A 20,303-nucleotide genomic window follows, 5' to 3' on the forward strand; every position below is an offset into this window, starting at 1 on the left:
CTTAAAGCCGTGTTAAATTCAGAAATAGGGAAAGGAGCAGTGGTTCACTCCTATAATCCGAGCACTTTGGGAGACTGAGGTGGGAGGATCACTAGAGCCCAGGAATTTGAGACCAGTCTAGGCAACATGGTGAGATGCATCTCTACAAAATATATAAAAATTAGCTAGGCATGGTGGTGTGCATCTGTAGTCCCAGCTACTCAGGAGGCTGAGGTGGGAGAAAGACATGAGCCTGGGAGGCAAAAATTGCAGTGAGCAAGATCATGCCACTGCACTCCAATGTGGGTGACAAAGCAAGATCTACCTCAAAAAATAAAAATAAAAAATAAGAATAAATTCAGAAATAAATACTCATTAAATATCTGAGTCATTTCTAATTAAGTTAAAATACTGAAATATTAATTATTAACATAAATTTATGCTTTAGCATCTTATTTTATATGATATTGAAAAGGTAAATATATTTAGATCTATTAAAAATAACTGAGGAAACGTCTTTCTAAAAAATTATGAAATGGTTTTCATCTGCAGATACTGATATAAAACACTTCAAAATCATTTACTTTCTAGGTTTTACACTGGAAGTTAGAATTATTAAGAGTTAAATTTAAGTTAATATATGTAACTATAACTACTAAAGTAAATAATTTGGCTGGCCATGGTGTCTTATGCCTGTAATCCTAGCACTTTGGGAGGCTAAGCTGGGAGGATCACTTGAGGTCAGGAGTTAGAGACCAGCCTGGCCAACACAGTGAAACCCTGTCTCTACTAAAAATGCAAAAATTAGCCAGGCATGGTGATGCACACCTGTAACCCCAGCTACTAAGGAAGCTGAGGCAGGAGAATGGCTTGAACCCGGGAGGTGGAGATTGTAATGAGCCAAGACTGCACCACTGTGCTTCAGCCTGGGTGACAGAGTGAGACTCTTGTCTTAAAAAAACAAATAAACAAAATAAAATAAATAATTGCATATGCAAAGTGTACAAGAAAAGCAAGATTGTCTTTGATGAGAAAATGAAAATGTGTGTTTGTTGAGAAAAAATAATTTTGTCTAGTTTAGAGGTTTTTTAAAGGTTCTTTCAAAATGAAAAAATGACATAGATAAAATCTAATGGATATTCAAGTTTGAGGGAAAATAGAAAAAAATGTAAGAGGCTATAAAAAGGTTTATGGAAATCCTGTGTGTTCAAAAGCTGATTGAAGGTGAATGTATTTGTTTATAAGGTTTTATTAAAATTAGCTGTAGTATTGATTATACACTAATACAAAGTCAAATTCATATTTCTCTGCAGAGTTCACAGGGGAAAAAAGTAAAATTCTGTTTTTTCCTTTGAATAAGAATTTACTGTAGTATTAATAAGAGTGAAAGATTTTCATCCACCTTTTGAGTAAAATGCAAAGAAAAATAGAGGAGAGACAGATTTTGTTTTATGCTGTCTTTATTATGTCTTTTGATTAGGAAAACTGAGTCTCCTCTTCATCAAAGAATAAGGATTTTTGCTTTTGAAAACCTTTTAATTATCAGTTAGGCTAAATGAATTACTATTATTTTGCCATAATCTGCGATTCTATTTTAACAGTGTTTAAAACCTTTGGCATATTTGATAGGCTTCCTAAAATCAAATTTCAAATTCTAAAATTAAGTCTTTTTTACTTCAAACTAAGTTTAGGATGTTCCAAAAGGTCCCTGAAGCATCCAAAGAAGAGATAATAAATAGGCTTATTTGATATGGTAAATAAAATGGAAAGCATTGTAAAATAAATGATACTTAACATTCTCTGAGTTATATTTTTATGAATATATTGTGAATATGTGTTTCAAAATTGTATGTGACTCCTAATATTCTGATATATCTTAATATAGTTATCAGTAATAATTATGTTTATTTATGTCAAATTATTATAGGATACAGAAACAGCCAAATTTCCTTGTCATTTGCATCTTTAACCATAACCATTTTAAGTCTTATTGACAGTTTATGAATTCTGATGAACTTTCTGAAAGCCCATTACAATCAAGTAAAATCCTAAAATGTTGTGTCCTCAAGGAGGTTCATGGAAAGGTTTGAAAGAATGCTCATAAACACTCTTGAATACAGGTTTCTGATAACTCTAGAATTATATCATTTGGACGGGATAGGAATACTAAAAACTCTAATGAAGAAGTTGACCAGTTTATAAAATTGCTAACTTAAGTAGCACAAGAACTAATTGAATACCAAGGAAATACTTTGGCAGATTACCATGCTAGATCAGCCAGTACTGAAATTGTTAAAATACACCATTTGAATGAGGTTCGTGGTTCAAGTCAAGTTGCCTATAATAACCCATTTAACAAACAGTGTTGTGCACCTGAATTGAAGAAACAAAATTTGTATTTAAGATAATATAAATTCAGTGTCGAGTGTGTACTCATGGAGAGTCTGGAGAGCTGCCTGGTCCTTCTTGTGTGATTAAAACTTCCATCATTGAAAGCTCTACACTTGGCCAGGCATGGTGGCTCTCGCCTGTAATCTCAGCATTTTGGGATGCCAAGGTAGGTGGATCACTCGAGGTCAGGAGTTCAAGACCAGTTCATGGTGATACTCCCATCTCTACTAAAAATGCAAAACTTATTCAGGCATGGTGGCACACACCTGTAATCCTAGCTACTTGGGAATCACTTGAACCCAGGAGGCAGAGGTTGAAGTGAGCCGAGACTGCGTCCAAATTATATTTTTAAAATTTTATTGGTGTCATGACTATTTATTCTAAGTTGCCAAAGTGGTTTATTTTGTTTTGTCAAATCCATAATCCCAGGAAGACAATAAAAACTTCAGGACATTTTTGCTACTTGATGGGCCATTTGAACATTTACACATGGCTTCTATTCAATTGTTATTTGTAATGCATGTTTTCTAGTTATACACAAGCTTTCTTCATGCAAGAAGGGTAATGCAATAACCATAGCTAAAATAGCTTAACGGTTACCAAGAAATGTGTTTCTGTCATGGGACATTCCTAGAGAAATCTCCAACAATAAAGGTACTTGTTTCACTGGACAAGTTGTAAAACATAAGATGTTACAGATATAATAGGATTAGGCAAATCTAACTGAATGGACTGAATTGTCTTGGTCAAAGGTACTGCAGACTGATGACAATCAGTTCCTCTTCCAATCAAAACATGAGTTGACTATTTATGAAACAGTCACTGCAAGGCCTCTAATAATAGAACCTTATGTATCTTCTGCACCTAAATTCTCATATGACTAAATGCTACAATGCAGGCTTTAATGCATTGTGCCAAAGTGTATTTTCATTAGGTAAAAAGAGCTTTTTATGATCCACTGACCGAGTACAGTCAAACCCTTCATGGTCTAAAACTTAGAGATTGGGCCTTCTGGAAACACCATCAGAGAAAGACTTCCCTTGCCACCCACACTGCAATAAAGTGCTGGGACTTTGAACCTTGAGTCTGTAATATTACAACTCAGAAGGCCCATCCAGCCTCTTGAAACCAAATACTTCTTAGAGACCTTAAGGTAAAGCTAACCAGAGAAATTTCTCCCTAGAAGCAGATGGCATCCTAGACATAGAAAGCTTTCCCAAGATCATGGAACAAGACTTCTCTCCCATCATAAGATTCCTAACCTTTCTTAACTTTTTCCTTGCTTATGCCTCTTTGAACAACAGAGTGGGAAAAGGGGCCTTGTGTGTACCCATGGAGTATATTTTTATTTGTGTTAGATTTCACAGACAACCTTATACATGAGCAACCTTATCTCTTGACGGATGCAAGATGAAGGGCCAGTGTAGGCTAAGAATTTTAATGACACTTTTGTTACTCCATAATCAGTCAGAAATAGAACATCAGTCCACTTCTCTTAACCTACATCCTAGGTTAAATAAAACATTGCCAGGAGCCTTCACCTTTCTTGATGGGCATCATTTGTTAGGTCCCTTTTTCTATGGCTTGGAGTAAATGAGGTAATGATTAGAAATGTATCCCTTACAGTAGTCTCTATAGCAGATTTTACTGCAAACCCTGTGGCTGTGCAGCAGACTTCTTTAAATTCTCTTGCTAAAGTTGTGCTAGATAGCTCTAGATTACCTACAGGCTGAACAGGGAGAAATCTGCACAGTGGCTTGCACTTCTTATTGTACATGAATAAACACATTGGATTTTGTAGAGATTCAGTTACAAGAGATTAATGAACAGGATCCTTAATTAAAACATGTAGACTTTTCACCTGGCTTATTCTTTGAGCTATTTAATTTTAGCTGATTAATAGGAACCAATAGGAACCCTGGCTAAGGAGCATACTCCAAATTCTTGGTATGCTCCTGCCAGTCACTATAGTGGTCATTATCATTATCATTCTGACAGTCACAACAGTATTCTCCCTGGTATGCTATATCTCTCCAAAGTTTTAAATGTTTGCAGACAGCCATGTGTAGAATGTCAGATGGTCTCTTTGACAGGAATGACAAAATCTCAAAGAAATGCCTGATCATGAGGACACTATAACCTATCAATAACGTGCTAAGACAGAAAGCCCAAAATAATGGTAATATGAAGTAGCACCAAAGCCCTAAGTTTTGGTCACACTCTCATCTAGGTGAGAACATGACCAAAAAAAGAGAATTATTAAAATTATGGAAGACCATTGTTTTGGACTGAACTCTTGCATTAGGCCCCAACAGAACAGACCAAATCAAAACAAAATCACTCATGCTAATACAACATAATCACAGTGAAACTTTAAGGAAGAAGATAGATTCCAAAGCAGAATAGTATTTTTTTCTTCTGAAAACAGGAGATACCAGCATAATAAAGAAGTCCCCTCTGCTCTAACCCTTACAAAAAATTAACCTAAAGTAAACAATCAGGTTATTTTTCCCTCATTCTGTTTCCATATTCCCACCTTACAAAATCCACTGTACTGCTATTTCCCAGCAGAATTTGAGACCAAATAAGTCCATTTACAATGGTGTGAGAGTGACGTCAATGCTTAAGGTTTCGGTCAACCTCTCAATCTTAAGAGGTTGACCCAAAGGGAGGAATTATTTACATAAAGCTGCCTCTTTACATATCTTAAGTTTGGCCTAGAACTTTATAAACAGACTATAACTTACTCCTGTACCAATTAGAATTTCAGATGCCTGCCAATCACAGGCAGCCAACTGTTCAAACCATGTTCAAATAAGGGAAACTCCCAGCTGTAACTAATTCAGCTGTTTCTGTGACTCATTTCTGTCTTCTGTACATCACTTTTCTTGTTCTGTCCATAAATGTTATCCGACAATGTGGCAGCTTCAGAGTCGCTCTGAACCTATTTTGGTTCTCAGGGAGGCCCAATTCTCAAATCATTCTTTGCTCAACTAAACTCTGTTAAATTTAATTTGTCTAAAGTCTTTTAAATTATATCCAGCCAAGTGTGGTGGCTCATGCCTGTAATCCCAGAACTTTGGGAGGCTGAGGTAGGCGGATCACTTGAGGCCAGGAGTTCAAGACCAGCCTGGGCAACATGGTAAAACTCCATCTCTACAAAAAATACAAAAATTTAGCCAGATTTGGTGGCACACGTCTGTAGTCCCAGCTACTTGGGAGGCTGAAGCATAAGAATTACTTAAATCCAGGAGGTGGAGGTTACAGTGAGCCGAAATTACATCACTGTACTCCAGCCTGGGTGACAGAGTGAGACTCTGTCTCAACAACAACAACAAAAAAAGTCTTTAAAACAATACCTATAAAAATATTAACATTTTAAAAGCATTGTCATATCAAGACAATATTTTATATTTCATCTAATACCCACAACATACAGGGAGTATTTATTATTACCTATATTTTTTCCAAAGCAGAAATAGGCCCACAGGGGTTAGGTAATTTGTCCAAGGTCATATCTGAGGAAGAATGGGAATTCAAATCCACGTATTTTGTTTGAGGTTCTTCCTACATCACCACAGCTTGACAATTGACTTAAATGGAATTCTGTTTTTATTATATAATGTTATCTGTGTAACTCATAAAACTTGTTTAACTTCTTCAATTATATATTCTTTTTCAATTGTATTTTTATAACTCTTTTCTATATAAAAGTAAAACCCATTTTAATTCAGATCACCACCAGTTTAAACTTCATTTGTCCCAAGAGTGAGGATGTAACCTACTATGGATAAGGCAAAATCAAAGACATAAAAATAAATAAAATATAAAACATGATTCACAAAGAATATTACAATCTAGTAGAGGCAATAAAGTGTTGTTGTGGCAGTTAAGGGCCTCCATGTTCTAAAGAAAGAGATATGCTTAGGTTAGCCTAGTTCACGGAGAGCAAACTCAAATACCAGACAGATTACAAAAAAACACAGTCGGCTGGAGGGCACAGTAGTTGATACCCCTTCCCAAGAAGGAGCCAAAACAGGAGTCCAGCCAATTGTTGCCATATTAAAATGTGGCCCTCATGTTGCCAGTTTTACAAATTTTCAAAAAATGCCAGAAATATGGATTTTTATTTGAAATTTTGTGATTGTTAAATACTGTCAATTGATTTAAAATATAAGGTAAGAAGTAAAGAAATAAACTTTCTCAACTACCACACAACTAGGTCTCAAAACTACTGGAATGCTGTTTAGAATATGGAGCAGCTCTAGAGATATGAGGCACAACTGTATCAGCAGTGACCACCTGTCTTTTCCCCAACAGTGGTATCTAGCGTGGCACTGAAGGGTGATAGTGACAACATTTAGCCATCAGTACATCTAATAAAAATAACCAACACTTACATTGCACCTATTATGTGCTAGATCTCTTCTAAATGCTTTACATGTCTTAATTTATTTAGTTTGAAAAAGATCCCATGTGATAAATATATTACCATCCTGTTTCAGAGATGAGAAAAATTGAGTCAAAGAAAGACTACTCAACTAACCCAAGCTCACAAGTCTCATAAGTGACAAAGCTAAGATTTGAACCCAGCCAGTTGGCTCCAGAGCACCAAGTACTTGGCACATTCTTGATGAACACTGTCATCAGGATATCCTCCCAACCATTGCTGGGGTGCTGGGAAGCTGTAGCAAGGTCCTGGAGGACCCGTGTAGGGCCAGGTACTAGTTCTTTAACTATTTAACTGATGGGTTGTGGACAAGTCCAAGAGCCCCAGGAAAATGCTAGGACAGGTAGAAAAGTTTGGGTAGAGTAGACCATTAAGAGGCTCTTGTTAGCCACTGTTTACCAATTAGTTTAGAAATATTTGACCGTTTATCAAGTACTCAGTGATACAGTTCTCCCTGGTTGCAACATTATGTTGGAAAAGCAATGCCTGATGCATAGTGAGTACTAAATAGAGGTCAGCCAGAATTATTACCTAGGCACCATGCATTACTGAGGATTTCCCATGGAAAGATAACTCATTCTAGATTACCTCACAGGCCCTGACCAGCCTAGAGGTGATTTTCTTTGGGTCGGGCTCTATTCCCTTGTCTAAGAAGTTCTATATTCTAAACACAATAAAATAAGGTAACCTCTCAGGATCCTGAAGGCATATTAAGCAGTCCAAGGATTCTCAGAGTGGAGCAGTGTGACCCAAATAGCCTTGCTTGGATTCTACAGTAATGCTATTACTGCACAGGCAGAATATTTCAGTCTTCAGACAGGCCAAGCTTAAACAGAAGAGGGAGCATTGGAGCTGAAGATAGGGAGAGAGGTAAACCAGACTGGAAGAATCATGAGCCTAAGTACAGATATGCAATTTCATTTTGATTGCATGGCATAAATATACAAATTTAATTTATGCTTAATTTAGACAATTCCAAATTTCTCCTACAACAGGTTGATTTTCATTCTTTTGATATTTTCACCAGAGCAGCTTTTCACAATTCCAAAATGTTTTCACTATCGTTTCGTCAGATGGCTCCTTTTTGTCTCATACATGGGAATGGCCATAAAGAATGTTTCCTTCTTTTTTTTTTTTTTTTTTTTTTTTTTTTTTTTTTGAGACGGAGTCTCGCTCTGCCGCCCAGGCTGGAGTGCAGTGGCCGGATCTCTGCTCACTGCAAGCTCCGCCTCCCGGGTTCACGCCATTCTCCTGCCTCAGCCTTCCGAGTAGCTGGGACTACAGGCGCCCGCCACCGCGCCCGGCTAGTTTTTTGTATTTTTTAGTAGAGACGGGGTTTCACCATGTTAGCCAGGATGGTCTCGATCTCCTGACCTCGTGATCCGCCCGTCTCGGCCTCCCAAAGTGCTGGGATTACAGGCTTGAGCCACCGCGCCCGGCCAAGAATGTTTCCTTCTTACATTCAAGTTCATTACAAGACATTTTCATAATTCCTGTTTTTCTTACCATGGTGATTCTTTTGAAATGGTGTTTATATGGTTTAATATAAGTTTGTCATTTTGCATTTCAACTCAGTGACTTGATCAAATTAACCAAAAAATGCTTAACCTAAAGGAATACTGCCAAGCATTAAATGTAGACCCTAATTTGACCTAATAAATTTATTTCCAATATAATAATGTGTTATTTAGGTTCTAAATATCACTGATTTTATTGATTTACTTTTAATTTTCTCTAACAGTTACCTTTTTAATGTCAATACTAAAAACAAAAAACAAAAACAAAAACAAAACAAACTTTTTTTGACCCCTGTATAATAGTTATAGTCTGAGGTGTGGCCGTTAATGCATTTGCCAAACACTCTGATTTTGTTAATGAGAGAGGTGCATGGAAACGCAAACAAGCAAAACGAAATTTCATCAAGTTTTAACCTCTGTTAGAAATAGTGGAAAAGGGGATCAATAATTATCAAACTTAAAAGAATAAGTCAAAGATGAAAAAATGTGCCTTCAGTTACCTTGAAGTATCTTCTTCAAAGAAAAAAGAAAGAAAACGTGCTTAAAATATTTAGAGAAGTGTTATTTAAAAGACTACATCACACACTTGTATTAACTACTTTTAAAATACCCGTACCTATTAACCTTGTATTCCTACTCCTAGCAACTTGGTTTAAGAAAATAATCCAAGATACGTCATGTATGTTCAGTGCCACCTTCATTATAATAGTAAAAATGTGAAAGTAACATACAACAAACTAGAAAGAGTAAATACACATGGCAATTATTTTCAATTGATTTAACATTTAAAAATAAACGTTTCTGGCCAGGCATGGTGGCTCATGTGTGTTATCCCATCACTTCAGAGGCCGAGGCAGGTGGATCACCTGAGGTCAGGAGTTTGTGACCAGCCTGGTCAACATGACGAAACCCCGCCTCTAGTAAAAATACAAAAATTAGCCTGGTGTGGTGGCAAGTGCCTATAATCCCAGCTACTCCAGAGGCTGAAGCAGGAGAATCACTTGAACTCGGGAGGCAGAGTTTCAATGAGCCAAGATCATGCCATTGCACTCCAGCCTGGGCGACAGAGCAAGACTCTGTCTAAAAAAAAAGCGTTTCCATTTTCCGTCTTTTGTCACCTGAATTGACACAACTTTTTTAATATCTTGTTTTTTGATGTGTCTTTTTAAAACTGCCCATTTTTATAGGATTGTCTAATGGGTTTTTTTTTTTTTAGCGTTTTCCTTTAATTTTTTAAAGTGACAGATAAAATTCTATGTATGGTATATACCACATAATGTTTTAAAGTATATATACATTACAGAATGGTTACATCTAGCTAATTAAATATGCATTATCTCACATAGTTATCATTTTGGTGATGAGAACACTTAACATCTGCTTTCTTAGCATTTTCAAGAATGTATATTATCAGCTATAGCCACAATGATGTGTAATACATGTCTTGAACTTATTCTTCCTATTTAACTATAATTTTGTATTCTTTGACCAACTCCACAATCTCTAACCATTCTCTGTGCATCCAATGTTACCCTTCTTCTATCCATCCTTCATACTACTGCCATGTTGTTTCTCTATAGCACAGTTTTGGTTTTGTTATTTCTTTGCTGAAAATACCTCCACAATTCTCCCTTCACCTTCAGGGAAACTGGTATTCTCTAAGGCTCTGCATAATCCAGCCTCTCAACAATCTCTCCAGCCTTCACAGCTGGGAATTTTCACGTACAAACCCTATCTCCATCTGTACAAAACTAGTTTTATCATTTCTTGTGGCCACACTGTTTCCTTCTTTCCTAGGCTCCTGTTGATTCTCTAGCCTGTCCTGGTAAGACAGTTACCTACTTTTCTGGCCACAACCAAAAATTAACCTGCAGGGTGGTTTGATGTAGCCATCCATTACAAAATGATTAATTTTCTTATTTGGGGAGAGAAGGGCTGCAAAAGGTGATCTGGATCTCCTTTCCTTTTAAAATGTTTATTAATTTTAATTGACAAGTAAAAATCGTATATATTTATGGTATACAATATAATCTTTTGATATATGTATACATTGTGGAATGGCTAAATCAAGCTATTAGGATATATATTAGCTCCCATTTCTTGTGGTGAAAACACTTAAAATCTATTCTCTCAGTAATTTTTACATATACAATATGAGAGTATGTCAAAAAGTTCATGGAAATGGAATTAAAAGATAAAAACATAAAATATAAACTTTATTTCTCAACATAAGCTATATCAAGGTTAATACACTTTTGTAAGCAATCATAGCAGCCATTTAGTGCATCCCTTTAAAAATGAGGGTCCTGGAATTTAAACATATTAATGTAGTCTTTTTTACATTATTAACTAAAGAAAAATGAATCCCCTTTACAGATTTTTGTAAGATTAGGAAACAAAAGGAAGACGGAAGGAGCCAAATCAGTGTTGTAAACCGGATGCTTATGATCTCCCATCAAAATGCTCACAAAATTACCCTTGTTCGATCAAAGGCATGAGCAGGAGCATCATTGTGGTGAAGTAGAACTCTCTGGTTAAGCTTTCCTGGGTATTTTTCTGCTAAAGTTTTGGCTAACTTTCTCAAAACTCTTTCCTAATAAGTAGGTATCATTCTTTGGCCCTCTAGAAAGTCAACAAGCGAAATGCCTTGAGCATCTCAAAAACAATTGCCATGACTTTTGCTCTTGACTGGTCCACTTTTGCTTTGACTGGACCACTTCCACCTCTTGCTAGCCATTGCTTTGATTAGGCAGTATCTTCAGGATCATACTGGTAAAGCCATGTTTTTCTCCTGTTACAATTCTTTGAAGAAATGCTTCAGAATCTTGATCACACCAGTTTAAAATTTCCACTGAAAGCTCTGCTCTTATCTCCAGTTGATCTGGGTACAATGGTTTTGGCACACATCAAGTAGAAAGTTTGCCGTACTTTAAGTTTTCAGTCAGAATTGTGTAAACTTAACTAATTGAGATGTCTATGGTCTTGGCTATTGTTTCTGCTGTTAAAAGCCAGCCGTCTTCAATCAAGACGTGAACAACTAGGGCAAATTGATGTGGATGGTCTGTCACTTCAAGCTTCATCTTCAACATTGTTTAATCTCTTCTCAAAAAGAGTCATCCATTTCAAACTGCTGATTTATTTGGAGCATTGTCCCCATGAACTTTTTATAAAGCATCAAAGATTTCACCATTCTTCCACCCCACCTTCACCATAAATTTGATGTTCATTCTTACTTTGATTTTAGCGGAATTCATGCTGCTCTGATAGACGCTCTATTCAAACTGATGTCTTATGCTTAGTGCCTCAAACTATATCCTGTTCAGACACGTTATAACAAATTAGCATGAACTTACTTTGGTTCAAAAAGATTTTAAAATCCATGTACAGTTTTTTTTTTATAATACGCATTTTCCGTGAACTTTTTGAGGTCCCCTTATATATTAACTGTAGTCACTATGTGGTACAGTAGATCTCTCAAAACTACTCCTCTTTCTAAATAAAATTTTTTATTCTTTGACCAACATCTCCGCAATCCCTCCACCACCTACCCTCTGTTAACCACATTCTGCTCTCTGCTTCTCTGAGTTCAACCTTTTTACACATCACATGTAAGTGAGATCATGAAGTATTTGTCTTTCTGTGTCTGGCTTATTTCACTTAACATAATGTCCTCTAGGTTCATTCATGTTTTAACAAACAAGAGAAAATTTTATTTGGCACTTAAGAGATCATAATGCCTGGGCTAAGCTAATTATTGCCTGTTTAAGGCTTCCTTCCTTTTAAAGGCTGAATACTATCCCATTGTGTATATATATCACTTTTTCTTTATCCATTCATCTATCGCCAGATGCTTAGGTCAATTCTATATCTTGGCTATTGTGAATAATGCTGTAATACACATGGGAGTGCAGATATCTCTTCAACATACTGATTTCACACCCTTTGGATATATATCCAGTAGTGGGATTGCTGAATCATATATAGTAGCTCTATTTTTAATGGATGATTGATGTTCTTAAGTCTCCAATGAAAGTAGAATCCTTATTAAACTTTATGTCCTCTTCAAATAACTCATAGTTATGTTGTCTTCATTATAATTAGTAAATTATATAGTCTCCCTTTGGAGATCTCACCTAATGCTTCATTAAATAACTTTCAGTATCATTAAAGTAGAGCTTTCGTCCATCTATAAGTTTTTTTTCTCCAAACTAAAAGGCATTAATTACTTTAGTCCAGGCATTATGATCTCTTAAGTGCCAAATATACAGTTAAGTGTCCCTTGTAGAATTGAGAAACACTACATCTAGGTCAGGATACTATAAACCAAGGAACTTTTTATATCTGTAATACCCACTTGGGTAATCTAGAGTAGAGATTACATTGATCTGAACTAGGAGAATAGCTCTGGAGTAGGGGGCGAAATGAGCATAGTGCAGACATACTTGGGAAGTAGATTTCGCAGTTTGGTATCGGGCTGGATATAGGAAGTGTCAGAGACAGAGGACTGAAAAATGACAGCCACATTTCTACTAGGAAACCCAAAAAGCAAAGACTTGAGAAGGGAAATTATGAGTTCTATTTTGAGCATATGGAGTCTAAGGTGATTGTGTCACCTGGAAGTGTCCAGCAAGCATTGACCATAAGGGTCAAAATGCAAAAGCGAAATGTAAGGAAAAAATAGCCCTGACAGTGGTTAGAATTATTAAGGGAAAGAACAGGGACTGAGAAAATAAGAATTCTAAAACAGAACTGAGATGTTCATTTAAATGGTGTATAGTAAAAATAATAAATAAATAAATAGAATTGAAAACCCACCATATTTAATGAGCAAACATAAAAAGGAAGTACCAATGGACCAAGCTACTGAAATGATAAATAAGGTTGGTATTAATACTTGCCCATTGTATTTTGCAACCCAAGTTACTGGAGGCCTTGGTAAGGACAGTCACAGTGGAAGCATGTGAGCAGCAGCAAGATCCAGTGAGTTGAAGAGGAATGTGAGTTGTTTAGCCCAGGATCTATACCCAGTAAGCACACAAGAAATATTATCAAATGAAGATATGAAATATAACTCAAAAGTATGAAGAAGACAGAAAAGATGTGTACCAGCGGAGTATATAGAGGCTCAAGAAAAGTTTACGTTGCTTTTAGGTAAAGAAGACTTGCATATATTTAAATGCTAAGACAGCCAGGTGCAGTGGTTCACACTGTAATCCCAGCACTTTGGGAGGCCGCGGCAGGCAAATCACTTGAGGCCAGGAGTTGGAGATGAGCCTGGCCAATATAACGAGACCCCCGTCTCTACTAAAAATATAAACATTAGCCAGACATGGTGGTGCACACCTGTAATCCCAGCTACTTGGGAGGCTGAGGCACAAGAATCGCTTGAATCCAGGAGGTGGAGGTTGCAGTGAGCCAAGATTGCACCACTGCACTCCAGCCTGGGCAACAGAGTGAGACCCTGTCTCAAAAACAAATAAATAAATACATACATACATATATAAATACATGCTTAATGAAAGGAACCAAAAAAGGGGATGTAGGATTGAGTAGAAAAAAAATAAATGGAGGTCCCTGGGAGGACAGAAAAGATGGAATCTGGGGTTGAAATAACAGAATTAACTTTAATACATTTTCTTCTATCAGAGGAAGAAAAAACGCAGATCGTTAGAAGAAAGAGCAGAGTTAAGAACGGCATGTTTGTGTCCCCCACAATCCATACAGTAAACCCTAACACCTAATGTGGTGATATTAGGAGGTGGAGCCTTTGAGAGGTGATTAGGTCATGAAGCTACAGCCTTCATGATACAATTAGTACCCTTACTGGGGGGGAAAAAAAAATAGAAGAGTGCTTACTTCTCTCTCTCTGTTCTCCACCACATAGGATACAAGAATATGTGCATCTATAAGCCAGAAAGTGAGGCCTTACTAGATACTAGATCTGCCAGATGCTTGAATTTGGACTTACAGCCTCCAAAACTGTGAGAAATAAATGTTTGTAGTTTAAGCCAGCCAACCTATGGCAATTTGTTATAGCAGCCCAAACTGGCTGAAACAAGGAAGGAAGAGAAAAAATGAGGAGGAGGAAGAGGACTATTAGGAGGAGAAGGAGAGAAAGAAAAGAATTGTTAACATTTCATGAGTGCCTTTCAGATGAGATAACTGAGTCTCAGAAAGATTTTTCACCCAATAAATGGTAGAATTTCAATCTAAAACTGATCTTAAACCTTAATCTATCTTACCCATTCTGGATAAGAAAAGGTGGAGAGTTGTGGTGCTTCCAGTTGTCCCTTTAGGGTAAGAAGTGCTCAGATAGAGTAGGAATATGGAAGACTAAAGGCTTAAGGAGAATGGAAATTCTTTGACATAGTTATAGTGGAGACTGAGAAAGAGCCGACTCAGGAAAGAAAAATATCAAGGGCCCAGAAAGAATTGGAGGCTTTAAAGTTGTAGCGACACCAATCTGCACAGGTAATTATTTTCTCTAGCAATGCTCAGCTGGAAATGTGAAGACACCATGGTTTAAGATTTTATGAGGTCACAAACTCAGAAGGACAATGGCAAAAATAAGTTGAGGATTTGGGCAAGGAAGATGCTAAAATAATAGGATATGGAGCCGGGCGCGGTGGCTCATGCCTGTAATCCCAGCTCTCAGGGAGGCAGAGGCGGGAGGATAGCTTGAGCCCAGGAGTTCGAGACCTGCCTGGGTAATACAGCGAGACCCTGTTCTCCACAAAAAGGAAAAATAATAATAATAATAATAGGATATGGAATCCAAGACAGATGGGATAGGAAGTAAAGTCAGGAAAGGCTGACAAGAAGAACATGTCAAAGACTGAAGATTCTTAGAAGGTGGCATTTAGATGTATCCTTGTGCCTAATATATTGCCTAGCATAAAGTAGTAATTGAGTAAATAATTTCTAATTAATTAATTACAAACAAGACCTACCATGTTGAAGTATAAGGCCAGAAAGGACATTTGACTCAGACTTCTCCTTTATAAAAGATTCTGAATGAGACTTCTTTGGATGTCAACAAGACCTGATGGTAACCCAGTAGGATGATTCAGTCAAAACAGCTTTCCTAGATAAAATATGGCATGGCATTCTTCAAAGTTTTCTCTAGAAAGACTTAGACTTGTGCTTCTTCGCTTAGATGGGCTTGTGCTGGTGAAAGTCTGCTCTACAATGCCTCTGTAGCTTTGCTCTATAAATTTTACCTTTTCTTTAGGGTTTTTTCACTGTAGTTATCCTCAATATCAGCCGTTTTCCTAGGGTTATGATTACCCCACTTAAGATACTGAGAAAACATTATTTCTCATGCTTTTCTGAAATAGCTAAAACGTTCTCTCTCTCTCTTTCTCTGTCTCTGGGGTGTGTGTGTGTGTGTGTGTGTGTGTGTGTGTGTGTGTATGCATGCCTTCACTCTCTATATATCTATATAGACACATATATACATATATTTATATAAATATATATATGTATATATATTTCAGTGAGGCAGCTGAGGATCTGATAAATACAGCAACTTGCCTGGCTTCATACCTAAAACATAGCAGAATTAAAATATGTGTGGTTTGCAACTCTTATTTCATTTCTTCATGCTGCTTAAAAACTTTATATGTGACAAAATACTGAAAACTAAGGAAATCCAAGTCTAAAAAAAAAAAAAAAAAAAAACAAAACTCCACACTTCGAGTGAGAGTTCAATAGTATATCTTTTGAAGTAAAACAAAGCACAGAAGGAAAATCCAGATAAATTTCTTGGAATTTGCAAGGAATCAGAATTTTACTTAATATAATGGGCCCAAAATGGAATGGGTTATTTGTCAAAGTGTTGAGTTTCTCATCTCCAAGCACATTTGTGGGGAGATTAGATAGCCAAATGTCAGGGTCAACCTGGTTAATTTCCACTTCTACCATCAAATTTTCACTTTCTGACTTTTTAATCCTCATTATTATTACAAGATAATAACCTAGATCTAAGCTGGTGGATTAGGTGGAACATTGACATGTGACCAAGAATGATAGAGCAACAATCATTATTGAGAGCTCTGTGTGAAAGAAGTATCAGAATGTAAATGATATAGCTGCTTCCATATGAAACGCTATGAGTCTCGTTTTTATTCCCAACAAATTGGCAAATAGTCAACAGTGGCATCAACCCATAAACAAATCTCACCTCTATGGGCAAGTTATGCAAAATCTACAATAGAAGTTCTTCACAAGAAAAATATACCTAACCAAACATTTTCAGAGAAGGAAAAACATAATTTTTACAAAGGTCTAACACCATGTGATTTTGATAATATGAAGCTAAATAGTAAAGAAAACTAAAATAATAAAGGAAGCAAAAAGTTTTGTTTTATTTAGTATGTTCATAAGTATATCAAAAAATTCTCCATATTTTTTAGAGAAATTAAGATTGTATGGCTAAAAATATATTTATCCATGCAGATGGACAAAAATAATTTGTGAAGACTTTGTGGGTGAGCAGAAAAGCAACAAAAATGTTTCAAAGGTAAAAAGACGTGGAAAAAATTTAGATATTCATGTATATATAATATATATTTAAGATAATGGGCTCTGTAATACAGTATGAAAAAGATCCAAGAACGTTATGGAACTGTTAGTGAAGATATCAGCTAATGGGCTGCTGCAGCATATAAAAATACTGCAAATATGAATATAAAAATACTTTAAATATGAGAGGGGAAGGTGTTCTATCCTTTTAAAAAATTATAATATGCCTGTAACTAGATTGTTAAAAATAGTTCTAGTCATTATGCCTTAGGAAAGCCTTTATAGGCTAGAAGTGGATGGATATATGTTTATGTAAAAAGGTACATTATATATAATTGTTATCATTACTATCATAAGCAAATACATTCCATCATGTAAAGGAAAGCATAAAACTCTTTAAGTCCTGTAAAAATGAAAACAGGAGAGCTATTAGAGGTCAACATAACAAAATAAAGTATATGTAATGAATGACTCCTTTTTAATGAGTTCTCACTATATTGTAAGCACAGTTCTAAGCATTTTGCATGTGTTAACTTATTTAATCTCCACAAAATCTCTTCCTGTGGACACTATTAATGTCCCAGTGAGGTACAGAGAAGTCCAATAATTTGCCCCATATCACACAGCTAGTAAGCAGCAAAGCCGAGATTAAAATGCAGGCATTCTGATTTCAGGAAGTGCGAGCTTAACCCACTGCTCTTGAAACTCTCATCAAATTTTTGTCTTGTCTCTCCACTGAGATTTCTTAAATGGAGAGCTAGTTGATACACTGGAAGTAGGTAGGTTTGAGGTAAATAATTATAAAATGAACTATAAACCTTGAAATCTTCAGAAGACAAATCTTCTGAATTCTAAAAGACAAAACAAATGGAAAATATAAAACAAGAATCAGGTGTTCTCTAGAGTCACATAGACAACAGCACAAAGCAGGGAGAGTTGGGGTAGGTAAACCTCTAGCCTCTTAAAGCAAGCCTCTAGAAGGTCAGGCAGAGCCTCCCATGGGGCTGCACTTCATGCCCCCAACAGATACAGGCTGCAGAGCTGGATGGATCTCTGACTTCACCCCAGATGACATTCATTCCTTCTGTGATATGGAAACGTCAGAACTGTGTCTACCTTTGTCAGTGTTCTCTGTATTGAGTTATAAATATCTGAAGGGCGGAGAACAGATCTTACTCACTTGACATATTACCCAGCTCAGCACCACACACAAGGTTCTTGATAAACAGATTTTAATTGTTATGATATGCCACTCTTTCACTCAATTTCTCAACTTCATACACCCCATAGGGTCTACTATAAGAAATAAGAATGTGTTTTCAATCAATTTTTTGTTTGCCACTGCTAAGAATGTGGCTGAATGCATGACTTTACATCATTGTTTTAAATAGAGAATCTCAGTAAAATATTCTTTAGGGAAATACCAAATCTAAGATTAATAACTGTTCATTTTACTGAAGATTCTAACAAAGAATTTGTTCAGGTTGGGGAAGTAATTATTCTGAGAGATTTTCTCCATACACACTATCTGCCTTTCGGAATCCATTGAGCTTTTGTTCAGGTGCTGTGTTTTGTAGTTTACTTCATGCTGCTCTTGCTCACGTTCCCAGAGCATCTAGTATGAAACACAATCTTGTCCTTTACCAGACATCAGTTAGCTGGAAAAGGAATGTCACATGTCATCTCCCTGCCTCCTTCCATATTCTTTCACTTCCTGAGAATGTGACCCTATACAGGAGAGTATAAAAGAGCTTACTCAGTGGAGTTGGGTCAAGTGGACAGTCAACATTCACCTTTATAACATCTAGTAAATACAATGCTCTATTCCAACTCCAAAGGAACTTTCCTCAAAAGACACAGAATGTCTCTTGCTGTGAGAATTGTGCAGTGTAAAAATCATGTTGCTCATTTTTCTGCCCTCCTAAGAGTAAACAGTCAACATTTGGTCTAGACTGGTCTTGAGGAGGGCATGGCTTTTAAGGGCTTTCATAGGAGCTGCATCACCTGGAATCCTGGGCTAAAATTGTGGGAGCTGAGGAAGAAAGCAGAGTTCTTGCTGTGGGTTCAGAAGTAGTAAGTAAAACCTAGTCCAAGAAGTTACATAGTTAGAAATCGAAATCCCCAAAAGCTAATAATGTACATGCTAATCACCCTTACTTTCTTTCTATAAGCCTTCATTTGCAGCTATGAATTTACTTTTAGCTAAATTAATTATAATCACACAAACCACCATTTGATGCCTACAACAGTGACATGACAGTACAGGATAAGCCACACCTCCGCCTCAGGGAGTCCCTTCTTCACACAGCCTTGCCCAGTTTCCTTATGGAAAGTGCATTTGTTCTTGTCTCTTTCAAAACAACTGCTTGTATTCACTATACAGATCAGTGAACCCATTCTTAGATGTTAGCGATCTTCTACACTCCATGCATAAGTGCGGACCAGGTTTGTTCTCTATATGCCACTATTTCATACATAATGCACTGGTTTTCACTGCACTCTTCACATAGTAGGTATGCTTCTTGCAATATATTTTCTTAATTTAATAAAGATAACGCACATCCTCCCAAATTTTACCACAGCTTGCCTCCAAGTCTGTACTTCAGTCTTTCAAAATGGTCGGTCAGAAATACAAGAGTAAAGGTTGGGTACACACACATTAAGAAGTGAGGAGAAATGCTATATGCTGACAACTGATTATTTTAATATATGCTAGACCCAATGAGTGGCTATCACTATTCATGCTGTGCATTTCAAATATAATTTGAAAACAGGTTTCCACCTTTAGTCGTTTAATCTCAAAGCATATTTGTTAGAATGAGGCCAAAGCTTTGAGAAAAACAAAACATTATTCTCTCAATAACAACCAAAATAGAAATAAAAATTTTTATAGCATACGTATTCTTCTGAAACTTGGTGCCTATTGAATCTAAATGACTATTCAAACCAAATGGGCTTTCCTAGATTAATATTTTGAACTGTTTAGTTTTCATTATCTTTATAAACTCACTGTGTAGTAGAGAAGGGCAATTCTTCATTAACTTCTCCAAAGTGGACATATAACAAGTACAATTATGCTACACTTATTCTTACTGGCACTCAAATACTTCACATTTTTTAAAAGATTTGCTGTCAATATCTTAGTTAAAAACATTTTAATGATTAGCTTCATACCTTCTGCAGAAAGTCCTCTTCATTATTCATCTCAATACTTTTTATTTAAGTTCAGCTTTAGAAACCACAATATCCTCAACTAATGCGTTCAACATGTATTTATATGTGTACCTACAACAAAGACTGCAGATGATGAATTCCATGGAGGCTTTTCCAGAGAGGTCTGGCAGGTAATAAAAGATAAACATCAGACCCTGATGTGTCATGCCCAAGGCACACTATGCTGGAAATGCACTAGAAGAATCGAATGACAAATGCTTGTTTATGCC

The 20,303-nt window shown here is 36.4% G+C and overlaps 1 protein-coding gene across 1 annotated transcript in view; it reads right to left on the reverse strand.

Annotated features, from left to right (window-relative positions):
- LGSN (lengsin, lens protein with glutamine synthetase domain) overlaps nt 1–20,102 on the reverse strand; it is a 44,831-nt gene extending 24,729 nt beyond the window's left edge. Inside the window, exon 1 of the mRNA XM_025383552.1 lies at nt 20,035–20,102. Within this exon, the coding sequence (XP_025239337.1) occupies nt 20,035–20,064 (30 nt within the window). The 5' untranslated portion in view covers nt 20,065–20,102. The remainder of the gene's footprint in view (nt 1–20,034) is intronic.
- Between the last annotated feature and the right edge of the window lie 201 nt (nt 20,103–20,303).

The sequence above is a fragment of the Theropithecus gelada genome, chromosome 4 (assembly GCF_003255815.1).
Source record: "Theropithecus gelada isolate Dixy chromosome 4, Tgel_1.0, whole genome shotgun sequence".
In the NCBI taxonomy this organism is placed as follows: domain Eukaryota; kingdom Metazoa; phylum Chordata; class Mammalia; order Primates; family Cercopithecidae; genus Theropithecus; species Theropithecus gelada.